Source organism: Salvelinus sp. IW2-2015, linkage group LG27 (assembly GCF_002910315.2).
Source record: "Salvelinus sp. IW2-2015 linkage group LG27, ASM291031v2, whole genome shotgun sequence".
NCBI lineage: Eukaryota > Metazoa > Chordata > Actinopteri > Salmoniformes > Salmonidae > Salvelinus > Salvelinus sp. IW2-2015.
The window spans coordinates 33,362,220-33,382,340 of record NC_036867.1 but is presented as its reverse complement, the minus strand read 5'-3'; the positions used below and the strand labels follow the sequence as shown (position 1 = coordinate 33,382,340).

General features: G+C 44.8%; 1 protein-coding gene across 1 annotated transcript in view; it reads right to left on the bottom strand.

The window, feature by feature from the left end:
- The window catches only part of LOC111953353 (neuroligin-4, X-linked), a 100,351-nt gene that overhangs the window by 25,487 nt on the left and 54,743 nt on the right, over positions 1-20,121 (bottom strand). Inside the window, exons 4-5 of the mRNA XM_023972578.2 lie at positions 8,300-8,485; positions 2,867-3,752 (exon numbers count right to left, since the gene is read on the bottom strand). Coding sequence (XP_023828346.2) covers positions 2,867-3,752; positions 8,300-8,485 — 1,072 coding nt within the window. The remainder of the gene's footprint in view (positions 1-2,866; positions 3,753-8,299; positions 8,486-20,121) is intronic.

Here is a 20,121-nt window from a genome sequence, read left to right as displayed (position 1 = left end):
TTCAGTCACTCTGCTCTCTTTTCTTAGTGTCTTGTCCAACAGGGTAGCCCAGGCAAAATACGTTTGACCTCCACAAAGAAGCTATACCCTGGTTGTGGAGTGTCCTATGGGCAGGTTCTGTACTGTGCTGACTGCCGCCAACGTGGTTGAAGTTGGTTGAAGCGGCTGTCATGGCGCACCAGCGAAGTTGGGAAATCATAGTTATGGTGACTGAGTAAAAAGAAGATGAAGTCACAAATGGCCACTAAAACTACCCATTAGATTCACTTTAGAGCTGAGTCATCCTATTGTACAGTTACAAGACTCATATAATTGATTAATGCAAAGCATATCCTGTGCACTCCATGTTTAATGTTCATAACAAACACCTCTGTTATTCATAGAACAAATCTGCAATAGTATGAAATGTCCCAATATCCTAGATCATGTTAACATTTTACTGTAGCATAGCCTTTTTATTCTCCCATTGACATTTTAAAGTAGARATTATAGTGGACTGCCTCAGAGTTGGAATCGAGCAACTTTCCTGTGACATTGTGACTGTGATTTCATTAACTTTCAAAGGGAGACAGAGGCAAGGAGTACAATCGAGACGACAACCTTGGAGCCTGACACTGTTGAGTGAGTGGAAGTGTGAAAGGAATGGATGGGGAAGGGGGAATGTCCAGCTGAATGCTGAACAGAAAAAAAGGCCTCATCTTGAGTCATACACTGCACTCAGGCACCAGGGGACACTCAGGACCCATCAGACCATTCAAGATGACCTCAGATGCAGACCTGGGTTCAAACACTATTTGAAATCATCTAAAATACTTTAGCTGGGTTTGATTTTGCTTGCCTGACCCAATAAAACCGATTGATTAGGCGGAAAACGGCAAACTCGGCCCACCTGGCACTCCAGGCGGACTAGAGCCAATGCTAAAATACATTTGATAGACGTCAAAATAGGTATGTACCCAGAGTTCTGCTCTGCTCCCGAAACGAGCTCTTAGAGTACAGAGAYACTGGGAGACTGYGAGAAGGCCGCTTTTAGCACAGCTCCATCCGTCCATCAGGTGGCCTACTAGATAACAGTGGTCTCAGGGGATCAGGATACATTTAACTGGCTAATCCAGCATGACAGTATCTCCGGCTGATGGAGCACTGTTTAATCCTGTRCTTACCGATCACAGCAGGATCTAAGTATGTCGTTCATTTGTAAATGGAAGGGTGGGCAGAGAGAGAAAAAAATTGGAAACTATGTCTGTGCATCCCTGGAGAGTAGCATTCAATTAGATCTGATTCAATATGCTATTATTCAATACAAAGRTAATCTTGTGACATTTTGCTTTGTCATTCTATTRGAGAGAACTTGTATATTTGTTTGKGTCACTCTGAACGTCATGGGCCACATTCACTATCACACATTTGCAAAGACGTTACCAAAATGGGTATATTGCATGTTTTACATGTTTTACACTGTCAAAATGTCACCTCTTGGTAAATTAAGCTAATCTCCCTGAAATTGATTCAGTGACTGTCTAGTAATAGTTGTGAATCCCAGTACAGTATCACTTAAGYCCTGTAGCCCTAATAGCAGCATAGGGAAGCGTCTGCTGTAACAATATGCCATTTTCTCCAAAACCAAAGACTTGGAATTAAGACAACGCTCCAGGCATCCCATGCCCATCGGACTGATAAATACTTAGCAAGCTATTCACATGTATCTCAGAAGGTCCATAAAACATATGCTTTCACCATGCTGTCAGTCTGTTTTGTGTGATAACAGAAGTACATTCAGATGGAGGGCTAGTCTACACCTCCTAAGAGACTTGTCGTCGCAGGTTTATGGAAATAGCAAAGTCATAGATGTAAAATAAACCGCGTGTCGGTCTACCCGGCTTCTGCTTTTTCGCCAGAGGGAGGTGGCTTGCACATAATACTTACATGTATCTACTCAGATGCTCACAAATGTATCCAATCCTATCTCCCTCTGTTTGACACAAAGCCTCTCTTTGCAGGTGAAATAAAAAATCTGCTTTTCCAGTCTGCCATGTGTTCCCAGCTGTCTTCATTTTTAGCTGACTATAGCCTGCATGTGCAGTGTGTACTAAGAAACACGCACGCACGGATACACATACACAGAAACCTCACTCATTGTTCAGTCCTCAGCTTCCCTGTGTATTGTACTTTRCTATTTTGTACATCACCCCCATTCCAAAGCACTGAGATGAGTAGTTAATGATGTGCCTCTCATCCCTCCGAATCCCCTGTCTGTTGTCGGGAGCCGTTTTTCTGGAAAACCCTCAATCGAGCGAGGAAATTGASGATCGCAACGGGAGTGTTTGCCTGCAGTTGGAGAGACTCTTGTGAAAAATGGACACTCTCGAATGCCATGAATTTGCTTTGGGTTCCTGCTTTGTTTGAAGAAGCACTATGGGAAAGCAAAAAGCACTCAGAGTAAAAGATCCTCCCCATGTCAATAACGCTGCCAATCTATCCCCTGCTGAACTGGGATCAGTTGGACGCTAGCCAAGCCGGAGAGCTGGGGGAGGYAATGCTACAGCCTATGAAGCTGTTCAAGAATTTATTTATTCACCTTAAAATTAATTTTCAGTGTGACTGGGTCGCAAACATCCTGCTACCTGGCTAATCCCAGGGTTCAGGAAACAAAGACGTGATCCAAATATCAAGTGATATCTGCAAACGGCAAAGCCTTAATGAAAACCAAAGCCTCTATAAGACTTGTAGAAGCACTGATTTGTTCAGTTTAGTTGAAGCTACGCTCCCATAACTTGCTACGTGTCTTCTCGGTCCATGACGGATATTTATCCACTTCAAATAAACAATCTGACAGACAGTCGAAAAACTAAATTGGACAACCTACCCTGTCTTGGCGAAGTTAGTCCAGTAGGTCATAACCACTGCGCTGAGCATGACGTCGTTCTTGGAAAAGTTGCAGTTGAACAGATCCGTGGGTCCGATCATCGGGATCCCGAACACATAGGGCACCTCGTCTCCATGTGCCGAGTCAGCCCAGCTAGGCTTCATGTCACTCTGGCAGTGGTGGTAGAAGGCGTAAAAATACGTTGGCGAACCATACTGGGCATGGAGGTCCGCTGTGGCTACGGCCGGCGCCACCCACTGGTGNCTCTGGCAGTGGTGGTAGAAGGCGTAAAAATACGTTGGCGAACCATACTGGGCATGGAGGTCCGCTGTGGCTACGGCCGGCGCCACCCACTGGTGGTCGGTGAAGAGTGCGACTAACGTCTTCCTTCTTGTCTCGGGGTTCTCCTTGTCGGCCCAGTCAGTGTACATGAACTTAATGGTCTCCCTTAGTGTGTCCTTGCCCTCCGGGTAGCCGTAGAGGTGATCCACAAAGTCCGACACGGCAAAGTCGAAGTCGTTGGCCGAGACGCCGTCCTCGCTGTCCACGCTGCCCTCCACAAACTTGAACCCTTCGCCTTGGTTGACCCCCAGCATGATGTCGTAGTTGAGGAACTCGCCCTGCTCCATGAGGATCTGGGGGTCGTCCGGGATGACATCGCCGTCGATGACTGGGCCGAAGGCGATGTGGTACTTTGCGGGTAAGATGTTCTGTTCGATCAGCTCCTTGTAGTTCTTGCTCTGGAGGCACTCCACCAGGTCGATGGTGTCCAGCATGTTGCAGCCCACCTTCTCAGCCAGCATCCGTGTGTACTTGGCAGGCTGGTAGTTAACCGCCCAGCTGGACAGAGCTGTACCACTCTGGATGATGGCTTTCTGGAAGAGATCTGAAAGGGAGAAAACTGATGTTAGACACAACAAATCTCACACATGGTGTTTGCTGTTTTTCACAAATGTAAAAAAATAAAATAAAATAGCAATAAAACTACTACAAGAAAATACACACACCTGGAACAGCCACATTGATATTTACTCAGTATATTAATACTTTTTATTTTCTGGTCTGTTTATGCTAGGTATGTGTGTATATGCAGTGTGTATGTATGTATGTATGCAGTGTGTATGGGTATATTATTGTACTGCTCTAGGGATGTAATTATTGTTTGGATAACCTTACTGACTATTATGTATTGATGTATTGTATTATTTTCATTCTATGTGATGCTCAATGCAGAGAACGCCACAAGAAGAATTATCACTGAATTATCATAGTGAATTATTGTAATGTTTGTTAATGTGTCAATTAATCCCATAAGGGATGGGTTGCCAATTGACGATTTGACGCAAAAGTAAAATTGAATTCATTCATTCGGTATTATTTAAGTAATTCTGATGTAACATCTTCGGTGAGTGCCATAGAAATCAGACAGAGATACATGTTTACTGCATATCCTCCTGTACTGACAAAATATGCAGCAAAAGGATGATTAAGGACATGGACAGGGACACCACATCTTGTCAACGCTGGTCATAATAAATTAATCAGACTGAAAATAAAAGACACATTTGTTTATTCTGAAATGAGGCCTCGGGCCACTTATTCATCCTGATTTATGTTGGAGCTGCATGTAGCTTCACGATCTGTCTGCCACTGCCACTCTGCAAATAGGCCACAGCGCACTAGGAACATGTTACATTTTCCCCCCAGTATTTTCTAAGTTCTATTTATATCCTTGTGATGGTGACTCAACAAGGACGACTTGAAAAGTATGTTTCCGAGCCGCAGAAGACGAAGTCTCCCTCAAGGCCTAGTTAGCAACAGAGGTTTATTTKGCTTTTTTCCCCCCATTTCCTCTGGTTAAAGAATATCAGTTAAAGCCTGACTCACCAGAAGTTAATTTAAATATGTTGCATCTGCCTCCTGTGTTTACCTCATTCTGCTTGCTGAGGCGTGCCTGTGGAGCCGTGAAACAGAAACATATCATGTCCAACAAAGGGAGCAGCGATGAGGGGCTACGGCTCCCATGCCACCTGGGTCTGGCTAAAGGGAGTGATGCAGGAACATAGCTGCCTGACTAACAACAGCCCTAGCACCAATCCAGGTGATAGGATACTGGGCTGACCTCGGTAACCCAGAACCAAATCTAGTGAGAGGGATTTTAGTCTGGGGGGGGGGGGGGGGGTGGGGGGGGGGGGGGGGGGGGGGGGCGGGGGGGGGGGGGGGGGGGGGGGGGGGGGAATTGTAAACATGTTTGGCCTAGTGTGAGTGATGGAACCAGGCTGGCGGATGTTAAAGAAATAATCCACTCAAAAACTATCTTGTCCCTTTTGGCCCAGTAGTTGTCTCTTCTTAAAGGAATAATTTGTTTCATTAGTCCACTTTTGATACAGTCCCAAAATGTTTTGCACGTCAGCAATCAAGTCTTCAACATATACAACTTTCAAAACGCTAATTGTCACTTACTACATCATAATGATAATGCAAAATGCATCACATAATGCAAAACACATCATCATGATGATGTGGAAATTAGGATTTTGAAAGTTCTATATCTTGAAAACTTGATTGCTGAAATGCAAAACATTTTGGGACAGTATCAAAAGTGGACTAATGAAACAAATTATTCCTTTAAGGAGAGACAATTACTGGGCTAAAAGGGACAAGAAGATCCCTGAATCTGTCTGGTAACATCTCTTCCCAACTTGAGTGTCTTTTTCCGTCCCTATCATATATATATATATATATATATAGTACCAGTCAAAAGTTGACACACCTACTCATTCAAGGGTTTTTATTTTGACTATTTTCTACATTGTAGAATAATAGTAAAGACATCACAACTATGAAATAACACATATGGAATCATGTAGTAACCAAAAAAGTGTTAAACAAATCAAAATATATTTGAGATTTGAGATTCTTCAAAGTAGCCACCCTTTGCCTTGATGACAGCTTTGCACACTCTTGGCATTCATTGTTTGAATTGGACTTCTGTGAGAACGACGATGAAAGAAAGGACTGAAAGCAGAGGATTTATGTTTTTTTAGCAGCAGCGGGCATGGAGAGAAATTAAAGTCCATTGACGAGTGCAAGACATGTCTATTTCCTGCCGTAACTGATATTGACTTATATTGATGGAAATAAAGCCTGAAGTTGCGAGATGTGCCGGTTAAGATCCATCTGGGGCTTTGCCCTATGGAGACTGAGTAGGTAATGCTGTTTTCACAGTCATTTACTCAAATAGCTCCTGGTGAGATTCAGCTGCATAGAAAGAGAACGAGAAAGTACAGCTAGCTATTCAATTGTCTATCTCTGTTTGCGTTCCAAATGTCATCCTATTCCCTATATAGTGCACTACTTTTGACCACTATAGGGAATATGATACCATTTGGGACGCAGTCTTTGTTTGCCTCTCTAKAATGTGCTGTGCACTGGGCTGAGGAGAACAACAATGACACTTAATGAAACTCACATTTCTAGGATACTATTTTCTAATGATAATGAAAAAACAGCGAGATGTAAATGTAAAATGTTACGGCGGTGAGCCATTCTAATATTCTTGATATCCACCTACCACTTTTRTCTGGCTGGTCACACAAATATCTAGTGGCTGAGGTAGGCAATATTGTACACTTGAGTGAACCTGTGAACACACTCTAGTTGTTATCTCTGCTATGTGGCCATCAAATGTGACGCTACGTTCTCTGAACAGTCGGGATGGTGCATCCTAGGTTGTGACGCTACGTTCTCTGAACAGTCGGGATGGTGCATCCTAGGTTGCGTAGGTTGCGTGGGACGCATAGGTTGCGTCCCAAATTGAACCGTTTTCCCTATGTAATGCAGTATGTTTGATCAGGCGCCATGTAGGGAGTAGGGTGCCATTTGAGACACAGCCATACCCTCCCAGCGAGAGAGATATTCCTGTTTGAAACAAAATCTCTCTGTAGATATCTATCAAATAAAGCAATACATATAATAAAACATTTCCCCACAGGTATTTATTTAATTTCCATATTCAAAAATTATTGCTGAAGTTCATATGACCATATGAATATAATTAATAATCATTCAGTGCAGTGTATTGTCACGCCCTGGCCTTAGTTATCTTTGTTTTCTTAGGTCAGGGRCAGGGTCAGGGCCGCCTYCGCTGCCCGTCTGCCCAGCYCCGCCTGCGCTGCCCGTCTGCCCAGCGCAGTCTGAGCTGTCCGTCTGCCCAGCGCCGCCTGCGCCGCCCGTCTGCCCAGCACCGTCTGAGCTCGTACATCAGTCAGGAGCCGCCAGAGCGCCCGCCAGTCACAGGAGCCGCCAAGCCGCCCCGCTGCAGTCGGAGCCGGCCAGAGCCGCCCCAGTCCAGGAGCCGCCAGAGTCGTCCGCCCGTCAGGGAGCCGCCAGCAGCCGCCCGCCAGTCAGGAGCGAGCCAACGAGCCGGCCCGCCAGTCAGGAGCTACCTCTCAGTCATGAGCATGCCTTCAGTCTGGCGCCCTTGCAGCTGCACTACCTTCAGTCATGAGCTGACCCCAGTCACTGAGCAATACCCGCCTCAGTCTGACTAGCCCCAGTCAGACTGCCCCTAGTCGAAGTCTGCTCCTCAGCCCGGAGCTGCCCCTCAGTCTCGGAGCTGCCCCTCAGTCCAGATGGCGCCGCCTCAGTCCCAATGGGTCATTAAGGAGCGGGTCGGCCGTTTCTAAGACGGCCAACCAAAGACGCGGGGAATGACCTATGGTGGAGGGGCGTCCACGTCCCTTACCGAGCCGCCCGGCCTAGAGAGGCCCACGCCTGGACCCTCCACCACTCTTCTGTTGTCAGTGATTGGCGTCGGATCCGCACCTTGGGGGGAGGGGGACAGGGGGGTACTGTCACGCCCTGGCCTTAGTTATCTTTTGTCTTCTTTAATTATTTTAGTTAGGGCAGGGTGTGACATCGGGGCATGTAGGTGTTTTTGTCAGTGTACTAGGGGTTTTTGTATGTTATGGGGTTTTGGTCTAGTCTAGGTGTTTGTATGTCTATGGCTGCCTAGATTGGTTCTCAATTAGAGGCAGCTGTTTATCATTGTCTCTGATTGGGAACCATATTTAGGCAGTCATATTCATTGGGTATGTGGTGGGTGATTGTCTATGTCTATGTTGCATGTTTGCACATTGTTTATTATAGCTTCACGGTCGTCGGGTTTGTTGTTTTTGTTTAGTTTGTAAAGTGTTCTTCGTTTTCGTCTTCATTAAAAATAGAAGATGTATTCTAACCACGCTGCGCTTTGGTCCTCCTCTCTTCCACCATACGACGATCGTGACATGTATAAATCTCACAGTGGACGCCGAGATTTATAAATGTTCTGATTCATAAAAAAATCAAAAGGAATTGTATTCACTGACTTATATAAAAAAGATTATATAATCTCAATGATTTCCAAGGAATATTTTTGGGGACTATACATACCCTCTGAGTAATGAGAGAGCGTGAGCAAGCTAACACACGATGCCCCTGCACCAGAGCCGAAGATTGTCACTCTCTTTGGATCTCCTTTGAAGGCCTGAATGTTCTCTTTGATCCACCTCAGGGCTTGGATCTGGTCCAGCAGTCCATAGTTCCCCTTGGCTGCCTGGTCCCCTGTGCTTAGGAAGCCTGTGTGAACAACAAGAGACAGAACAAACTCATTGATCACCTCCTTGATCTCCCTCTAAAAACAGCTTGTCATTGAAACAGAGGGGAGACAGAGCGACAATTCCTATTGGACAATATTCTGTACCTGGTGGTGATTTAGAAATGTATCATAAAGCAAATTAAATAAAGCATAAAGTGTAAATACAATGAAATTGAATTTAAATGAATACATTATTGCACCTGCTAACACTTTTCATTGTAGATATTGTTGTCTTTGTGACCATGGGACAAAGAAACACAGTACAGTTACAGTCACACACACACACACAAAGAACAGTACTTACATCCCTAGGGGGTGTCTCAAAACATATAGTAATAGCCCGCCCTATATTTATCACCACAACGAATGGAGGTAAATGTGACGTGAATACATTGAAGTTCCAACGGTCAGTGAAATAATGGATGACCCCACCCAGGGATAAATGGCCTGTACAACACAACACAAAGGGACAGGAAGGAGTTACCTGGCATTCTCAATGAACCCTTCTTATGGAACCAATTGTTACTGTTCTATAAGAATTTAAGCACTCAGCGAGTCAGCAACACCCGCATGCTTCTAGTCTTATTATCCAGTCAAATAGCAAAACTCTTCAGTAAGTCACAGTGGTTCCTAATGACCTGGGAATCATCACTTGCTGTTTAGATCAAGAGAATAATGTAGGATAATGTAGGATTGTACTCCCTCAGTCATTCAACCTGAGCTGGCAGGAGTGATTCTAACCGAACCACCATTATACTGAGAGTAGCGGAAGAGAAGACAGAGAGACAGACAGAGAGAGGCAAAGGTCCTTTTCATAGTCAACATTCACTTGGTTTGGCTTCGACTATACAGTCGAATGTGCAGATAGAGAGAGACAGAGAGAGAAGGTAAGTTCCCTTTTCATAGTCTGAATTCAACCACACGGCTTTGACTTGGATTCGACTCTATACAGCCGAGTGTCAGGCCAGACAGACAAGCTTGTTGATATGCTTGTCGAAATCAGAAACTTGTTGACAAATTAGCTGATTAGTTTCAACCCATTAGGTGGTGGGCCTTTAGAGTCTGCGTGAGACGGCCACCGGGGTGTCTGGTCCTCGCAAGCGCCAGGCCTTYGATGTCTTAGCCGTGTCCCTGGCACAGACAGCCCCCAGGCAGTGTCCCAAATMGTGCCCTAMTCCCTACATAGTYCGCTACTTTGACCAGAGCACTGGCAAAAWAAAGWTGTGCACTATGTAGGGAATAGGGTTCCCTTTGGGACTCAGGCTCAGCTCTCGGCCTCCATCCCAGGGGGGAGAGCCTAGACAGAGCAGTCTACAGGCTACAGAACAAATCGGATGAAAGGATGGAGAGAAGAAGGAAAAGGAGGAGAAGGGAGAAGAGGAAAGATGTCCTGTGGCCCTGTGATAGGGAGCAGATCCAGTTGGTCATGGTCTGGCTGTGAGGTGGAGGGGATAGAGGGATGGAGGGATGAGGAGGGGTGGAAGGGATGGAGGAGAGGTGGAGGAGATAGAGGGATGGAGGAGGGGTGGAGGGATGGAGGAGGGGTAGAAGGGATGAGGGATGGAGGAGGGTTGGAGGAGGGGTAGAAGGGATGGAGGACGGGTGGAGGGGCTGGATGAGGGGTGGAGGGGATAGAGAGATGGAGGGGGGAGTAGAAGGGATGGAGGGGGGGTAGAGGGATGGAGGAGGGGATAGGGGGATGCAGGAGGGATAGGGGGATACAGGGAGAGGACAGACGGGTGGTGGAAGGGATAGCAGCAGAGGGTGTTGTGGGATTACAAGGCCCCTGGCAGGACTCACACTCCTGGGTGTATGACCTCCAGGCCTCAGCTTGGTCCTCTCTCTCCCCATCTCCCTCTCTCTCTTTCTCTCTCTCTCCTCAGTCTCCACTCACCACCCCTGTCTGAGAAGAGGAGCCGGGGAGAAGGCGASCGGAGAAGAGAGGATAGCCCACCAGTAACTCCTCAGGGTGTGTGAAAATATTWGTGAAAGCTTCCATTTCAAGAAGTTGCTGCAGATATTACTGAGGAGAACATTGCATTAAGATGTATTTATGGACATGAGCTTTGACYCTATTTTCTACAATTTGAACTGATATTGATTGATAACTGCTATAACTGATATTACAAAGCTTGTAAAAACACGCTATGCTAGTATATTTAACATCGATATCAATGTTTTGCATGGAAGAGCCTATCTTCATCTGTATCAAAAGAAGTGCAACACAATGCCTGATTAAATTCACTGTCAGAGACAACACAGATTAAACCTCCATAAAAATGTAGCTAATCAAACATGCTCTTCAGAAATAAAATATTCCTTGAGCAATATTATTTTAGTATTGATCTTACTCTGCCTGGGAATGCATCTGAGTAAAATGTTATTTGCAGGGTTGGCCTCACAATGTGCAYAATGTTAATATTGTATCACAGGGTCGACGGAGAAATGACAATGTCTTTCCAATGCATTTTTCACGTCTCTGGCTTAACGCATCCGCACGCATACAAGACATTTTGTGACTTTTTTGTTAGTTTTGAACTTCGGTAGGTTTTTTCCCCCGGCTGTTCGGGCACACAACATTTTATCCCGAAGTTCGGGAACCGAAGTCTCAAATCAAATCAAATGTTATTGGTCACATACACATGATTAGCAGATGTTAATGCGAGTGTAGCGAAATGCTTGTGCTTCTAGTTCCGACCGTGCAGTAATATCTAACAAGTAATCTAACAAATTCACAACAACTACCTTATACACACAAATGTAAAGGCATGAATAAGAATATGTACATATAAATATATTGATGAGTGATGGCGTGCGGCATAGGCAAGATGCAGTAGATGGTTTAGAATACAGTATATACATATGAGATGAGTAATGTAGGATATGTAAACATTATTAAAGTGGTGTTATTTAAAGTGACTAGTGATACCTTTATTAAGTCAATTTATTTAAGTGGCCAGAGATTTGAGTCTGTATGTTGGCAACAGCCTCTCTATGTTAGTGATGGCTGTTTAACAGTCTGATGGCCTTGAGATAGAAGCAATTTTTCAGTCTCTCGGTCCCAGTTTTGATGCACCTGTACTGACCTCGCCTTCTGGATAGCGGCATGAACAGGCAGTGGCTCCGGTGGTTGTTGTCCTTGATGATCTTTTTGGCCTTCCTGTGACATCGGGTGCTGTAGGTGTCCTGGAGGGCAGGTAGTTTTGCAGACCGCACTACCCTCTGGAGAGCCTTGCAGTTGAGGGCGGTGCAATTGCTGTACTAGGCGGTGATACAGCCCGACAGGATGCTCTCAATTGTGCATCTGTAAAAGCTTGTGAGTGTTTTAGATGACAAGCCAAATTTCTTCAGCCTCCTGAGGTTGAAGAGGCGCTGTTGTGTCTTCTTCACCACGCTGTCAGTGTGGGTGGACCATTTCAGTTTGTCCGTGATGTGTACGCCGAGGAACTTAAAACTTTCCATCTTCTCCACTACTGTCCCGTTGATGTGGATGGAGTCCATGATCATTCCCTTTGTTTTGTTGACGTGGAGTGAGAGGTTGTTTTCCTGACACCACACTCCGAGGGCCCTCACCTCCTCCCAGTAGGCTGTCTCGTCGTTGTTGGTAATCAGGCCTTCCACTGTAGTTTTGTCTGCAAACTTGATGATAGAGTTGGAAGCGTGCATGGCCAAGCAGTCATTTGTGAACAGGTATTACAGGAGAGGGCTGAGAACACACCCTTGTAGGGCCCCAGTGTTGAGGATCAGCGGGGTGGAGATGTTTCCTACCTTCACCACCTTGGGGCGGCCCGTCAGAAAGTCCAGGACCCAGTTGCACAGGGCGGGGTCAAGACCCAGGGTCTCGAGCTTAATGATGGTGGGTACTATGGTTTGGTGGGTACTATGGTGTTAAATGCTGAGCTGTAGTCAATGAACAGCATTCTTACATAGGTATTCCTCTTGTTCAGATGGGATAGGGCAGTGTGCAGTGTGATGGCGATTGCATCGTCAGTGCACCTATTGGGGCGGTATGCACATTGGAGTGGGTCTAGAGTATCAGGTAGGGTGGAGGTGATATGGTCCTTGACTTGTCTCTCAAAGCACTTCATGATGACAGAAGTGAGTGCAATGGGGCGATAGTCATTTAGTTCAGTTACTTTAGCTTTCTTGGGAACTGGAACAATGGTGGCCATCTTGAACTGTATCAAGCACTGTATTGTCCTCAAAGTGAGCAAAGAAGTTGTTTATTTGTCTGGGAGCAAGATCTCCATGTCCGCAACGGGGTTGGTTTTCTACAGGGCTGGGGCTGGCGACGGGGCTGGTTTTATTTGACTGTAGTCCCTGCCACATACGTCTTGTGTTTGAGCCGTTGAATTGCGACTCTACTTTGTCTCTATACTGACACTTTGCTTGTTTGATTGCCTTGTGGAGGGAATAAGCTGCACTGATTGTATTCGGTCGTGTTTCCAAGCGCCTTGCCATGATTAAAAGCGGTGGTTCACGCTTTCAGTTTTGCGCGAATGCTGCAATCAATCAACGATTTCAGGTTAGGGAAGGTTTTAAATGGTCACAGAGGGTACGACATCTCCGATGCACTTGCTAATAAACTCGCTCACCGACCCAGCGTATACATCAATGTTATTGTCTGAGGCTATCCGGAACATATCCCAGTCCACGTGATCAAAGCAATCTTGAAGCGTGGAATCCGATTGGTCAGACCAGTGTTGTATTGACCTGAGCACGGGCATTTCCTGTTTTAGTTTCTGTCTATAGGCTGGGAGCAACAAAATGGAGGCATGGTCAGATTTGCCGAAGGCAGGGTGGGGGAGGGCTTTGCATGCATTGCGGAAGTTTGAGTAGCAATGATCCAGAAAGCTACCAGCTCTTGTCGCGCATTCGATATGCTGATAGAATTTAGGAAGTATGGTTCTTCTTCTTGTTAAATTCCCCAGCTACAATAAATACAGCCTCAGGATTTATGGTTTCCAGTTTACATAGAGTCCAGTGAAGTTCTTTCAGGGCCGACGAGGGATCTGCTTGGGGGGATATACACGGCTGTGACTATAATCGAAGAGAATTCTCTTGGAAGATAATGCAGTCGGCATTTGATAAGGTAAGGAATTCTAGGTCGGGTGAGCAAAACAACTTGAGTTCCTGTATGTTGTTGTGATTACACCATGAGTCGTTTAATCATAAGGCATACACCCCCGCCCTTCTTACCAGAGAGATGTTTGTTTCTGTCGGAGCGATGCGTTAAGAAACTGGGTGGTTCTTCCGACTCTGACAACCTATCCCGAGTGAACCATGTTTCCATGAAACAGAGAATGTTACATAGAGAGGTCCGGACAACAGGCCCTCCGATTTGACACACTAAACTCTATCTGAGAAGTAGTTGGTGAACCAGGCGAGTTAGTCATTTGAAAAACCAAGGCTATTGAGTCTGCCGATAAGAATGCAGTGATTGACAGAGTCGAAAGCTTTGGCCAGGTCGATGAAGACAGCTGCACAGGAGTTTCTTTTGTCGATGGCGGTTATGATATCGTTAAGGACCTTGATCTAGGCTGAGGTGCACCCATGATCAGCTCGGAAACCAGATTGCATAGTGGAGAAGGTACGGTGGGATTCGAAATGGTTTAGTGATCTCCTTGTTAACTTGGCTTTCGAAGATTTTAGAAAGGCAGGGCAGGATGGATATAAGACCATAACAGTTTGGGTCTAGAGTGTCTCCCCCTTTGAAGACGAGGAGGACTGCGGCAGCTTTCCAAATCTTTGGGGATCAAAGACGATASAAAAAAGAGGTTGAACAGGCTAGTAATAGGGGTTGCAACAATTTCGGCAGATAATTTTAGAAAGAAAGGGTCCACATCGTCTAGCCCGGCTGATTTGTAGGGATCCAAATTTTGCAGCTCTTTCAGAACATCAGCTGTCTGGATTTGGGTGAAGGAGAAGCGGGAGGTGGGGGGCTTGGGCAAGTTGCTGCAGGGAGTGCTGAGCTGTTGGCCGGGATAGGGGTAGCCAGGTGGAAAGCATGGCCAGCCGTAGAAAAATGCTTATTGAAATGATCGATTATCGTAGATTTATCGGTGGTGACTGTGTTTCCTAGCCTCAGTGCAGTGGGCAGGTGGGAGGAGGTGCTCTTATTCTCAAAGGACTTTACAGTGTCCCAAACCTTTTTGGAATTAGTGCTACAGGATGCAAATTTCTGTTTGAAAAAGCTAGCCTTAGCTTTCCTAACTGACTGAGTATATTGCTTCCTGACTTCCCTGAAATAGTTGCATATCGCGGGGGCTATTCGATGCTAATGCAGAACGCCACAGGATGTTTTTGTGCTGGTCAAGGGCAGTCAAGTCTGTGGTGAACCAAGGGCTATATCTGTTCTTAGTTCTAAGTTTTTTGAATGGGGCATGCTTATTTAAGATTGCAAGGAAAGCACTTTTAAAGAGCAACCAGGCATCCTCTACTGACGGGATGAGGTCAATATCCTTCCAGGAAACCCGGGCCAGGTCGATTAGAAAGGCCTGCTCGCTGAAGTGTTTTAGGTAACGTTTGACAGTGATGAGGGGTGGTCGTTTGACCGCAGATCCATCATGCACGTAGGCAATGAGGCAGTGATCGCTGAGATCCTGGTTGAAGACAGCAGAGATGTATTTAGAGGGCAAGTTGATCAGGATGATATCTAAGAGGGTTCCCATGGTTATGAATTTAGGGTTGTACCTGGTAGGTTCCTTAATAATTTGTGTGAGATTGAGGGCATCTAGCTTAGATTGTAGGACGGCCGGGGTGTTAAGCATGTCCCAGTTTAGGTCACGTAACAGTACGAACTCTGAAGATAGATGGGGGGCAATCAATTCACATATGGTTTCCAGGGCACAGCTGGGGGCTGAAGGGGGTCTGAAACAAGTGGCAACGGTGAGAGACTTGTTTCTGGAAAGGTGGATTTTTAAAAGTAGAAGCTCTAATTGTTTGGGCACAGACCTGGATAGTATGACAGAACTCTACAGGCTATCTCTGCAGTAGATTGCAACTCCGCCCCCTTTGGCAGTTGTTCTTGTCAGAAGATGTTATAGTTAGGGATGGAAATTTCAGGATCTTTGGTGGCCTTCCTAAGCCATGATTCAGACACGGCTAGTCCATCAGGGTTGGTGGAGTGTGCTAAAGCAGTGAATAAAACAAACTTAGGGAAGGGGGTTCGAATGTTAACATGAATGAAACCAAGGCTTTTACGGTTACAGAAGTCAACAAATGAGAGCGCCTGGTGAATGGTTATCTAGAGATTGGACATTGGCGAGGAATATGCTCGGAAGCGGTGGATGGTGTGCTCGCCTTCTGAGTCTGACCAGTAAGCCGCTCCGCCTGCCTCTCCTGCGGCGACCGCATTGTTTTGGCTCGGCCTCTGGGATAAGAGCTCATGTCCAGGGTGGAGGTCCGAACAGAGGATTCGCTTCGGGAAAGACGTATTCCTGGTCGTTATGATGGTAAGTTGACATCGCTTTTATATCCAATAGTTCTTCCCGGCTGTATGTAATAACACTTGAGATTTTCTGGGCTAACAATGTTAGAAATAATTAATTAAAAAAAAAATAACTGCATAGATTTTAAGGACATGAAGTCTACGCCCCTTCGTCTCTGATTGGTCAACTGTAGGGTTTCTTCGATAAAGTCTATGTTGTCATTCAACTATAGACGACTCGTTTTTCATGCACATTTTTTCACTTAGAAATTGTAACCCTCTCACCAGGCTCGAATTTGACTCTCACAATATTACCTTACTTAGAATATCTGAACAGCATGGGATAGTAGGTGAGAAGGATATCTCCAATAAGAATCCCTATTGTAAACTCACTAGGGCGATGACAACCAGGGTATTAACTTCAGATAGAATGATTATAGATTTTTGTTATTATATAAGGATATGCATTTAAATTAAACTGAAACAGTAAATAACTCCACCAATGCAACAGACAAGGTTCAAGATGTATATTATCACATTTTTTATGTACCACATGGTTTCTCACAATCCATGTCCAAATTACTTGGAAGCTTGCTTAAACCCGTCGGCGCGCGTTGGAGCTAAAAAAAAAATGACAACACAAAGTCCCGAAGCACCCCACCATTGTAGTTACTCACTACTTGTATATATTTATTCAGCGAAGTATAACAGTTCCGACCGTGCAGGTGTCCTCACAAGATCCACAGCAAGCACAGCTATTAATGCAGACAGTACTCCTTAGCAGCAACAGATATCCCATGGAAACATGAACTCGTTAATCTTCCACAAGCAATTCTCTCCAGGTCTCGCACGATGCTAGGCTAACCTTGAGGCTGTCAAATACCTCCACGAGGAAACGGTAGCTTCAGTCTTTACTAAGTCTTTCTTATRAAAACAATAATAACTCTCTTATAAAATAAAATCAATATTTCCCTTAAAACTTGTAGGTATGGGTTTTGTTCTATTTTTATCGTCTTCTTTTATTGTTTTTCTTCACCAACACTGATAATGTATTCCCATCTTTCTCAACGTCTCTCCCTCTTTTTTCTCAACGTCTCTTTCCCAGGCCTCCTGTTAACCAGGTCAACTCTCCCATTGTCCTCAGCTTACCTCATTTCAAGCTACCTCATTTCTCAAAACTTAAACTTAAAAGAAAAACCAACCTATTCTCTTGTACATTAAATAAATATTTATTCAAAATAAATGCATTAACGACATTATAATTCAGCAGCAATTCGATCACCTTTTAAATCTAATACCAATTAATTATAACAAATAAACTCTATACTTGGTTTTAACAAGAGTATTACAAAATACTGCACCAAACATATTAGTTAAGATGTAAAATTGCGTGACTAAGATCTCCTCGACAAAAAAACATAAGAGATTTCTTGAGTTATTAATTATTACTACTTTGAGAAAGTGTATACTGGCTACGGTGTCTCAAAATGGCCAAACAGAACTATTGACTTTTTTTTTTCAAGTGAAGGTCTTTTAAAATAGTATGCGAGCATACTAGTTTGGTTCGCCTAGSCGACTTCGGCTAGCTGCCAGCCGTACTGAAGCATGCTGACTCCTTTAGAGGGAGATTGCACCATCAGACTAATCTCTCTCTCTCGCTCTCTCTCTCTTTCAGCCAGCCTTGTACTAATGCTGATGCTGTGGCAGGGCAGGGGCTGCAAGCTTAATGGAAGGCGGACAGCCATCATTCAGCCTCACAACAGTACAGATCTGGGTTTGAATGGCAGCAGTGACATAAGAGGTCTGCTTGGCCACACTGTCATTTAATGCCACTTTGAAAGGCAAGTATAGGGCTCCATCCATGTTCCCAAGCATGTAGCAGCAGGTAGCCTAACGGTTAAGAGTGTTGGGCAAGTAAAGATCGCTGGTTCGAGTCCCCGAGCAAACTAGTTGAAAAATCTGCCGATATGCCCTTGAGCAAGGCACTTTACCCTAGTTGCGCTGGATAAGAGCAACTGGTAAAATGTGATGTTACCAAGCAAAAGTCTCTATGGGACAATAAAGCATTCATTCTCCCCTGCATGATACTGGGTGACACATGCATTGCCTAAGGAATTTGGGGGGGGGTATTTATTCCAGAATGCATTTCCTGTGCTTTGTGTAGACATAGAATTATTGTGAGTATGGAGGTGAGTGAAGCATTAAAAGGAAATACAAGCTACAATTTTCACACAGTTGTTTTTCTTTGATACTGTGTGTGCCAAAGGCCTACAGTATGATACAGGACTATGACAAATGCATGTACTCTCATTGAAATGTCAAGATACTGTAGTCACACACACACATCCTTTCCATGTTCAGGCCATTTGGTGCTGCTGTCTATTGGATATGTTTAGACACCAGTTGAAGCTGCTGAGGGGGGAACGGCTTGTAATAATGGCTGGAACGGAACGAATGGAGTGGCATCAAACCATGTGTTTTATGTATTTGATACCATTCCGCTCCAGCCATTACCACAAGCCAGTCCTCTCCAATTAAGATGCCACCAACCTCCTGTGTTGGACACTTTACCTAAATGGTATTGATCCTGTGAAACCATGCTGTGCATTGACAGGACGATTGCACCGATTACACACCATGGGTCTGCATATTTTCCATGTACTGTGCTAGCCTATTGGCCAGATGCAATGTAGGCTAAGAGCACAACATACACTGAGTGTACAGAACATTAAAGGACCCCTGTTCTTTCCATGGCTTAGTCTGACCAGGTGAATCCAGGTGAAAGTTCTGATTCCTTATTGATGCCACTTGTTAAATCCACTTCAATCAGTGTAGATGAACGGAAAGAGACAGGTTAAAGAAGGATTTGTAAGCCTTGAGACAATAGAGACATGGATTGTGTACAGTGCCTTGCAAAAGTATTCATACCCCTTGGCATTTTTCCTATTTTGTTAAATTACAACCTGTAATTTAAATGGATTTTTATTTGCATTTCATGTAATGGACATACACAAAATAGTCCAAATTGGTGAAGTGAAATGAAAAAAAATTGTATTAAAATTATTACTTGTATTATTACTTGTATTAAAAAATTCTGAAAAAAACCCAACAGAAAGTGGTGCGTGCATATGTATTCACCCCTTTGCTATGAAGCCCCTAAATACGATCTGGTGCAAACCAAATACCTTCAAAAGTTACATAATTAGTTAAATAAACTGCACTTGTGTGCAATCTAAGTGTCACATGATCTCAGTATATATATACCTGCTCTGAAAGGCCCCAGAGTCTGCAACACCACTAAGCAAGGGACACCACCAAGCAAGCGGCACCATGAAGACCAAGGAGCTCTCCAAACAGGTCAGGGACAAAGTTGTGGAGAAGTACAGATCAGGGTTGGGTTATAAAAAATATCTGAAACTTTTAACATCCCACAGAGCACCATTAAATCCATTATTAAATAATGGAAAGAATATGGCACCACAACAAACCTGCCAAGAGAGGGCCGCCTACCAAATCTCACAGACCAGGCAAGGAGGGCATTAATCAGAGAGGCAACAAAAAGACCAAAGATAACCATGAAGGAGCTGCAAAGCTCCACAGCGGAGATTGAGTATGTGTCCATAAACCTGCCAAGAGAGGGCCGCTTTAAGCCGAGCCACTTTAAGCCGTACACTCCACAGAGCTGGGCTTTATGGAAGAGTGTCCAGAAAAAAAGCGATTGCTTAAAGAAGAAAATAAGCAAACATGTTTGGTGTTTGCCAAAAGGCATGTGGGAGACTCCCCAAACATATGGAAGAAGGTACTCTGGTCAGATAAGACTAAAATGTAGTTTTTTAGTCATCAAGGAAAATGCTATGTCTGGCGCAAGCCCAACTCCTCTCATCACCCCGAGGACACCATCCCCACAGTGAAGCATGGTGGTCAGCATCATGCTGTGGGGATGTTTTTCATCGGCATGGACTGGGAAACCGGTCAGAATTGAAGGAATGATGGATGGCGCTAAATACAGGGAAATTCTTGAGGGAAACCTGTGTCAGTCTTCCAGGGATTTGAGACTGGGACGGAGGTTCACCTTCCAGCAAGACAATGACCCTAAGCATACTGCTTAGCATACTGAGTGGTTTAAGGGGAATACACCAGCGGAACCCATCCAACTTGAAGGAGCAGTTTTGCCTTGAAGAATGGGCA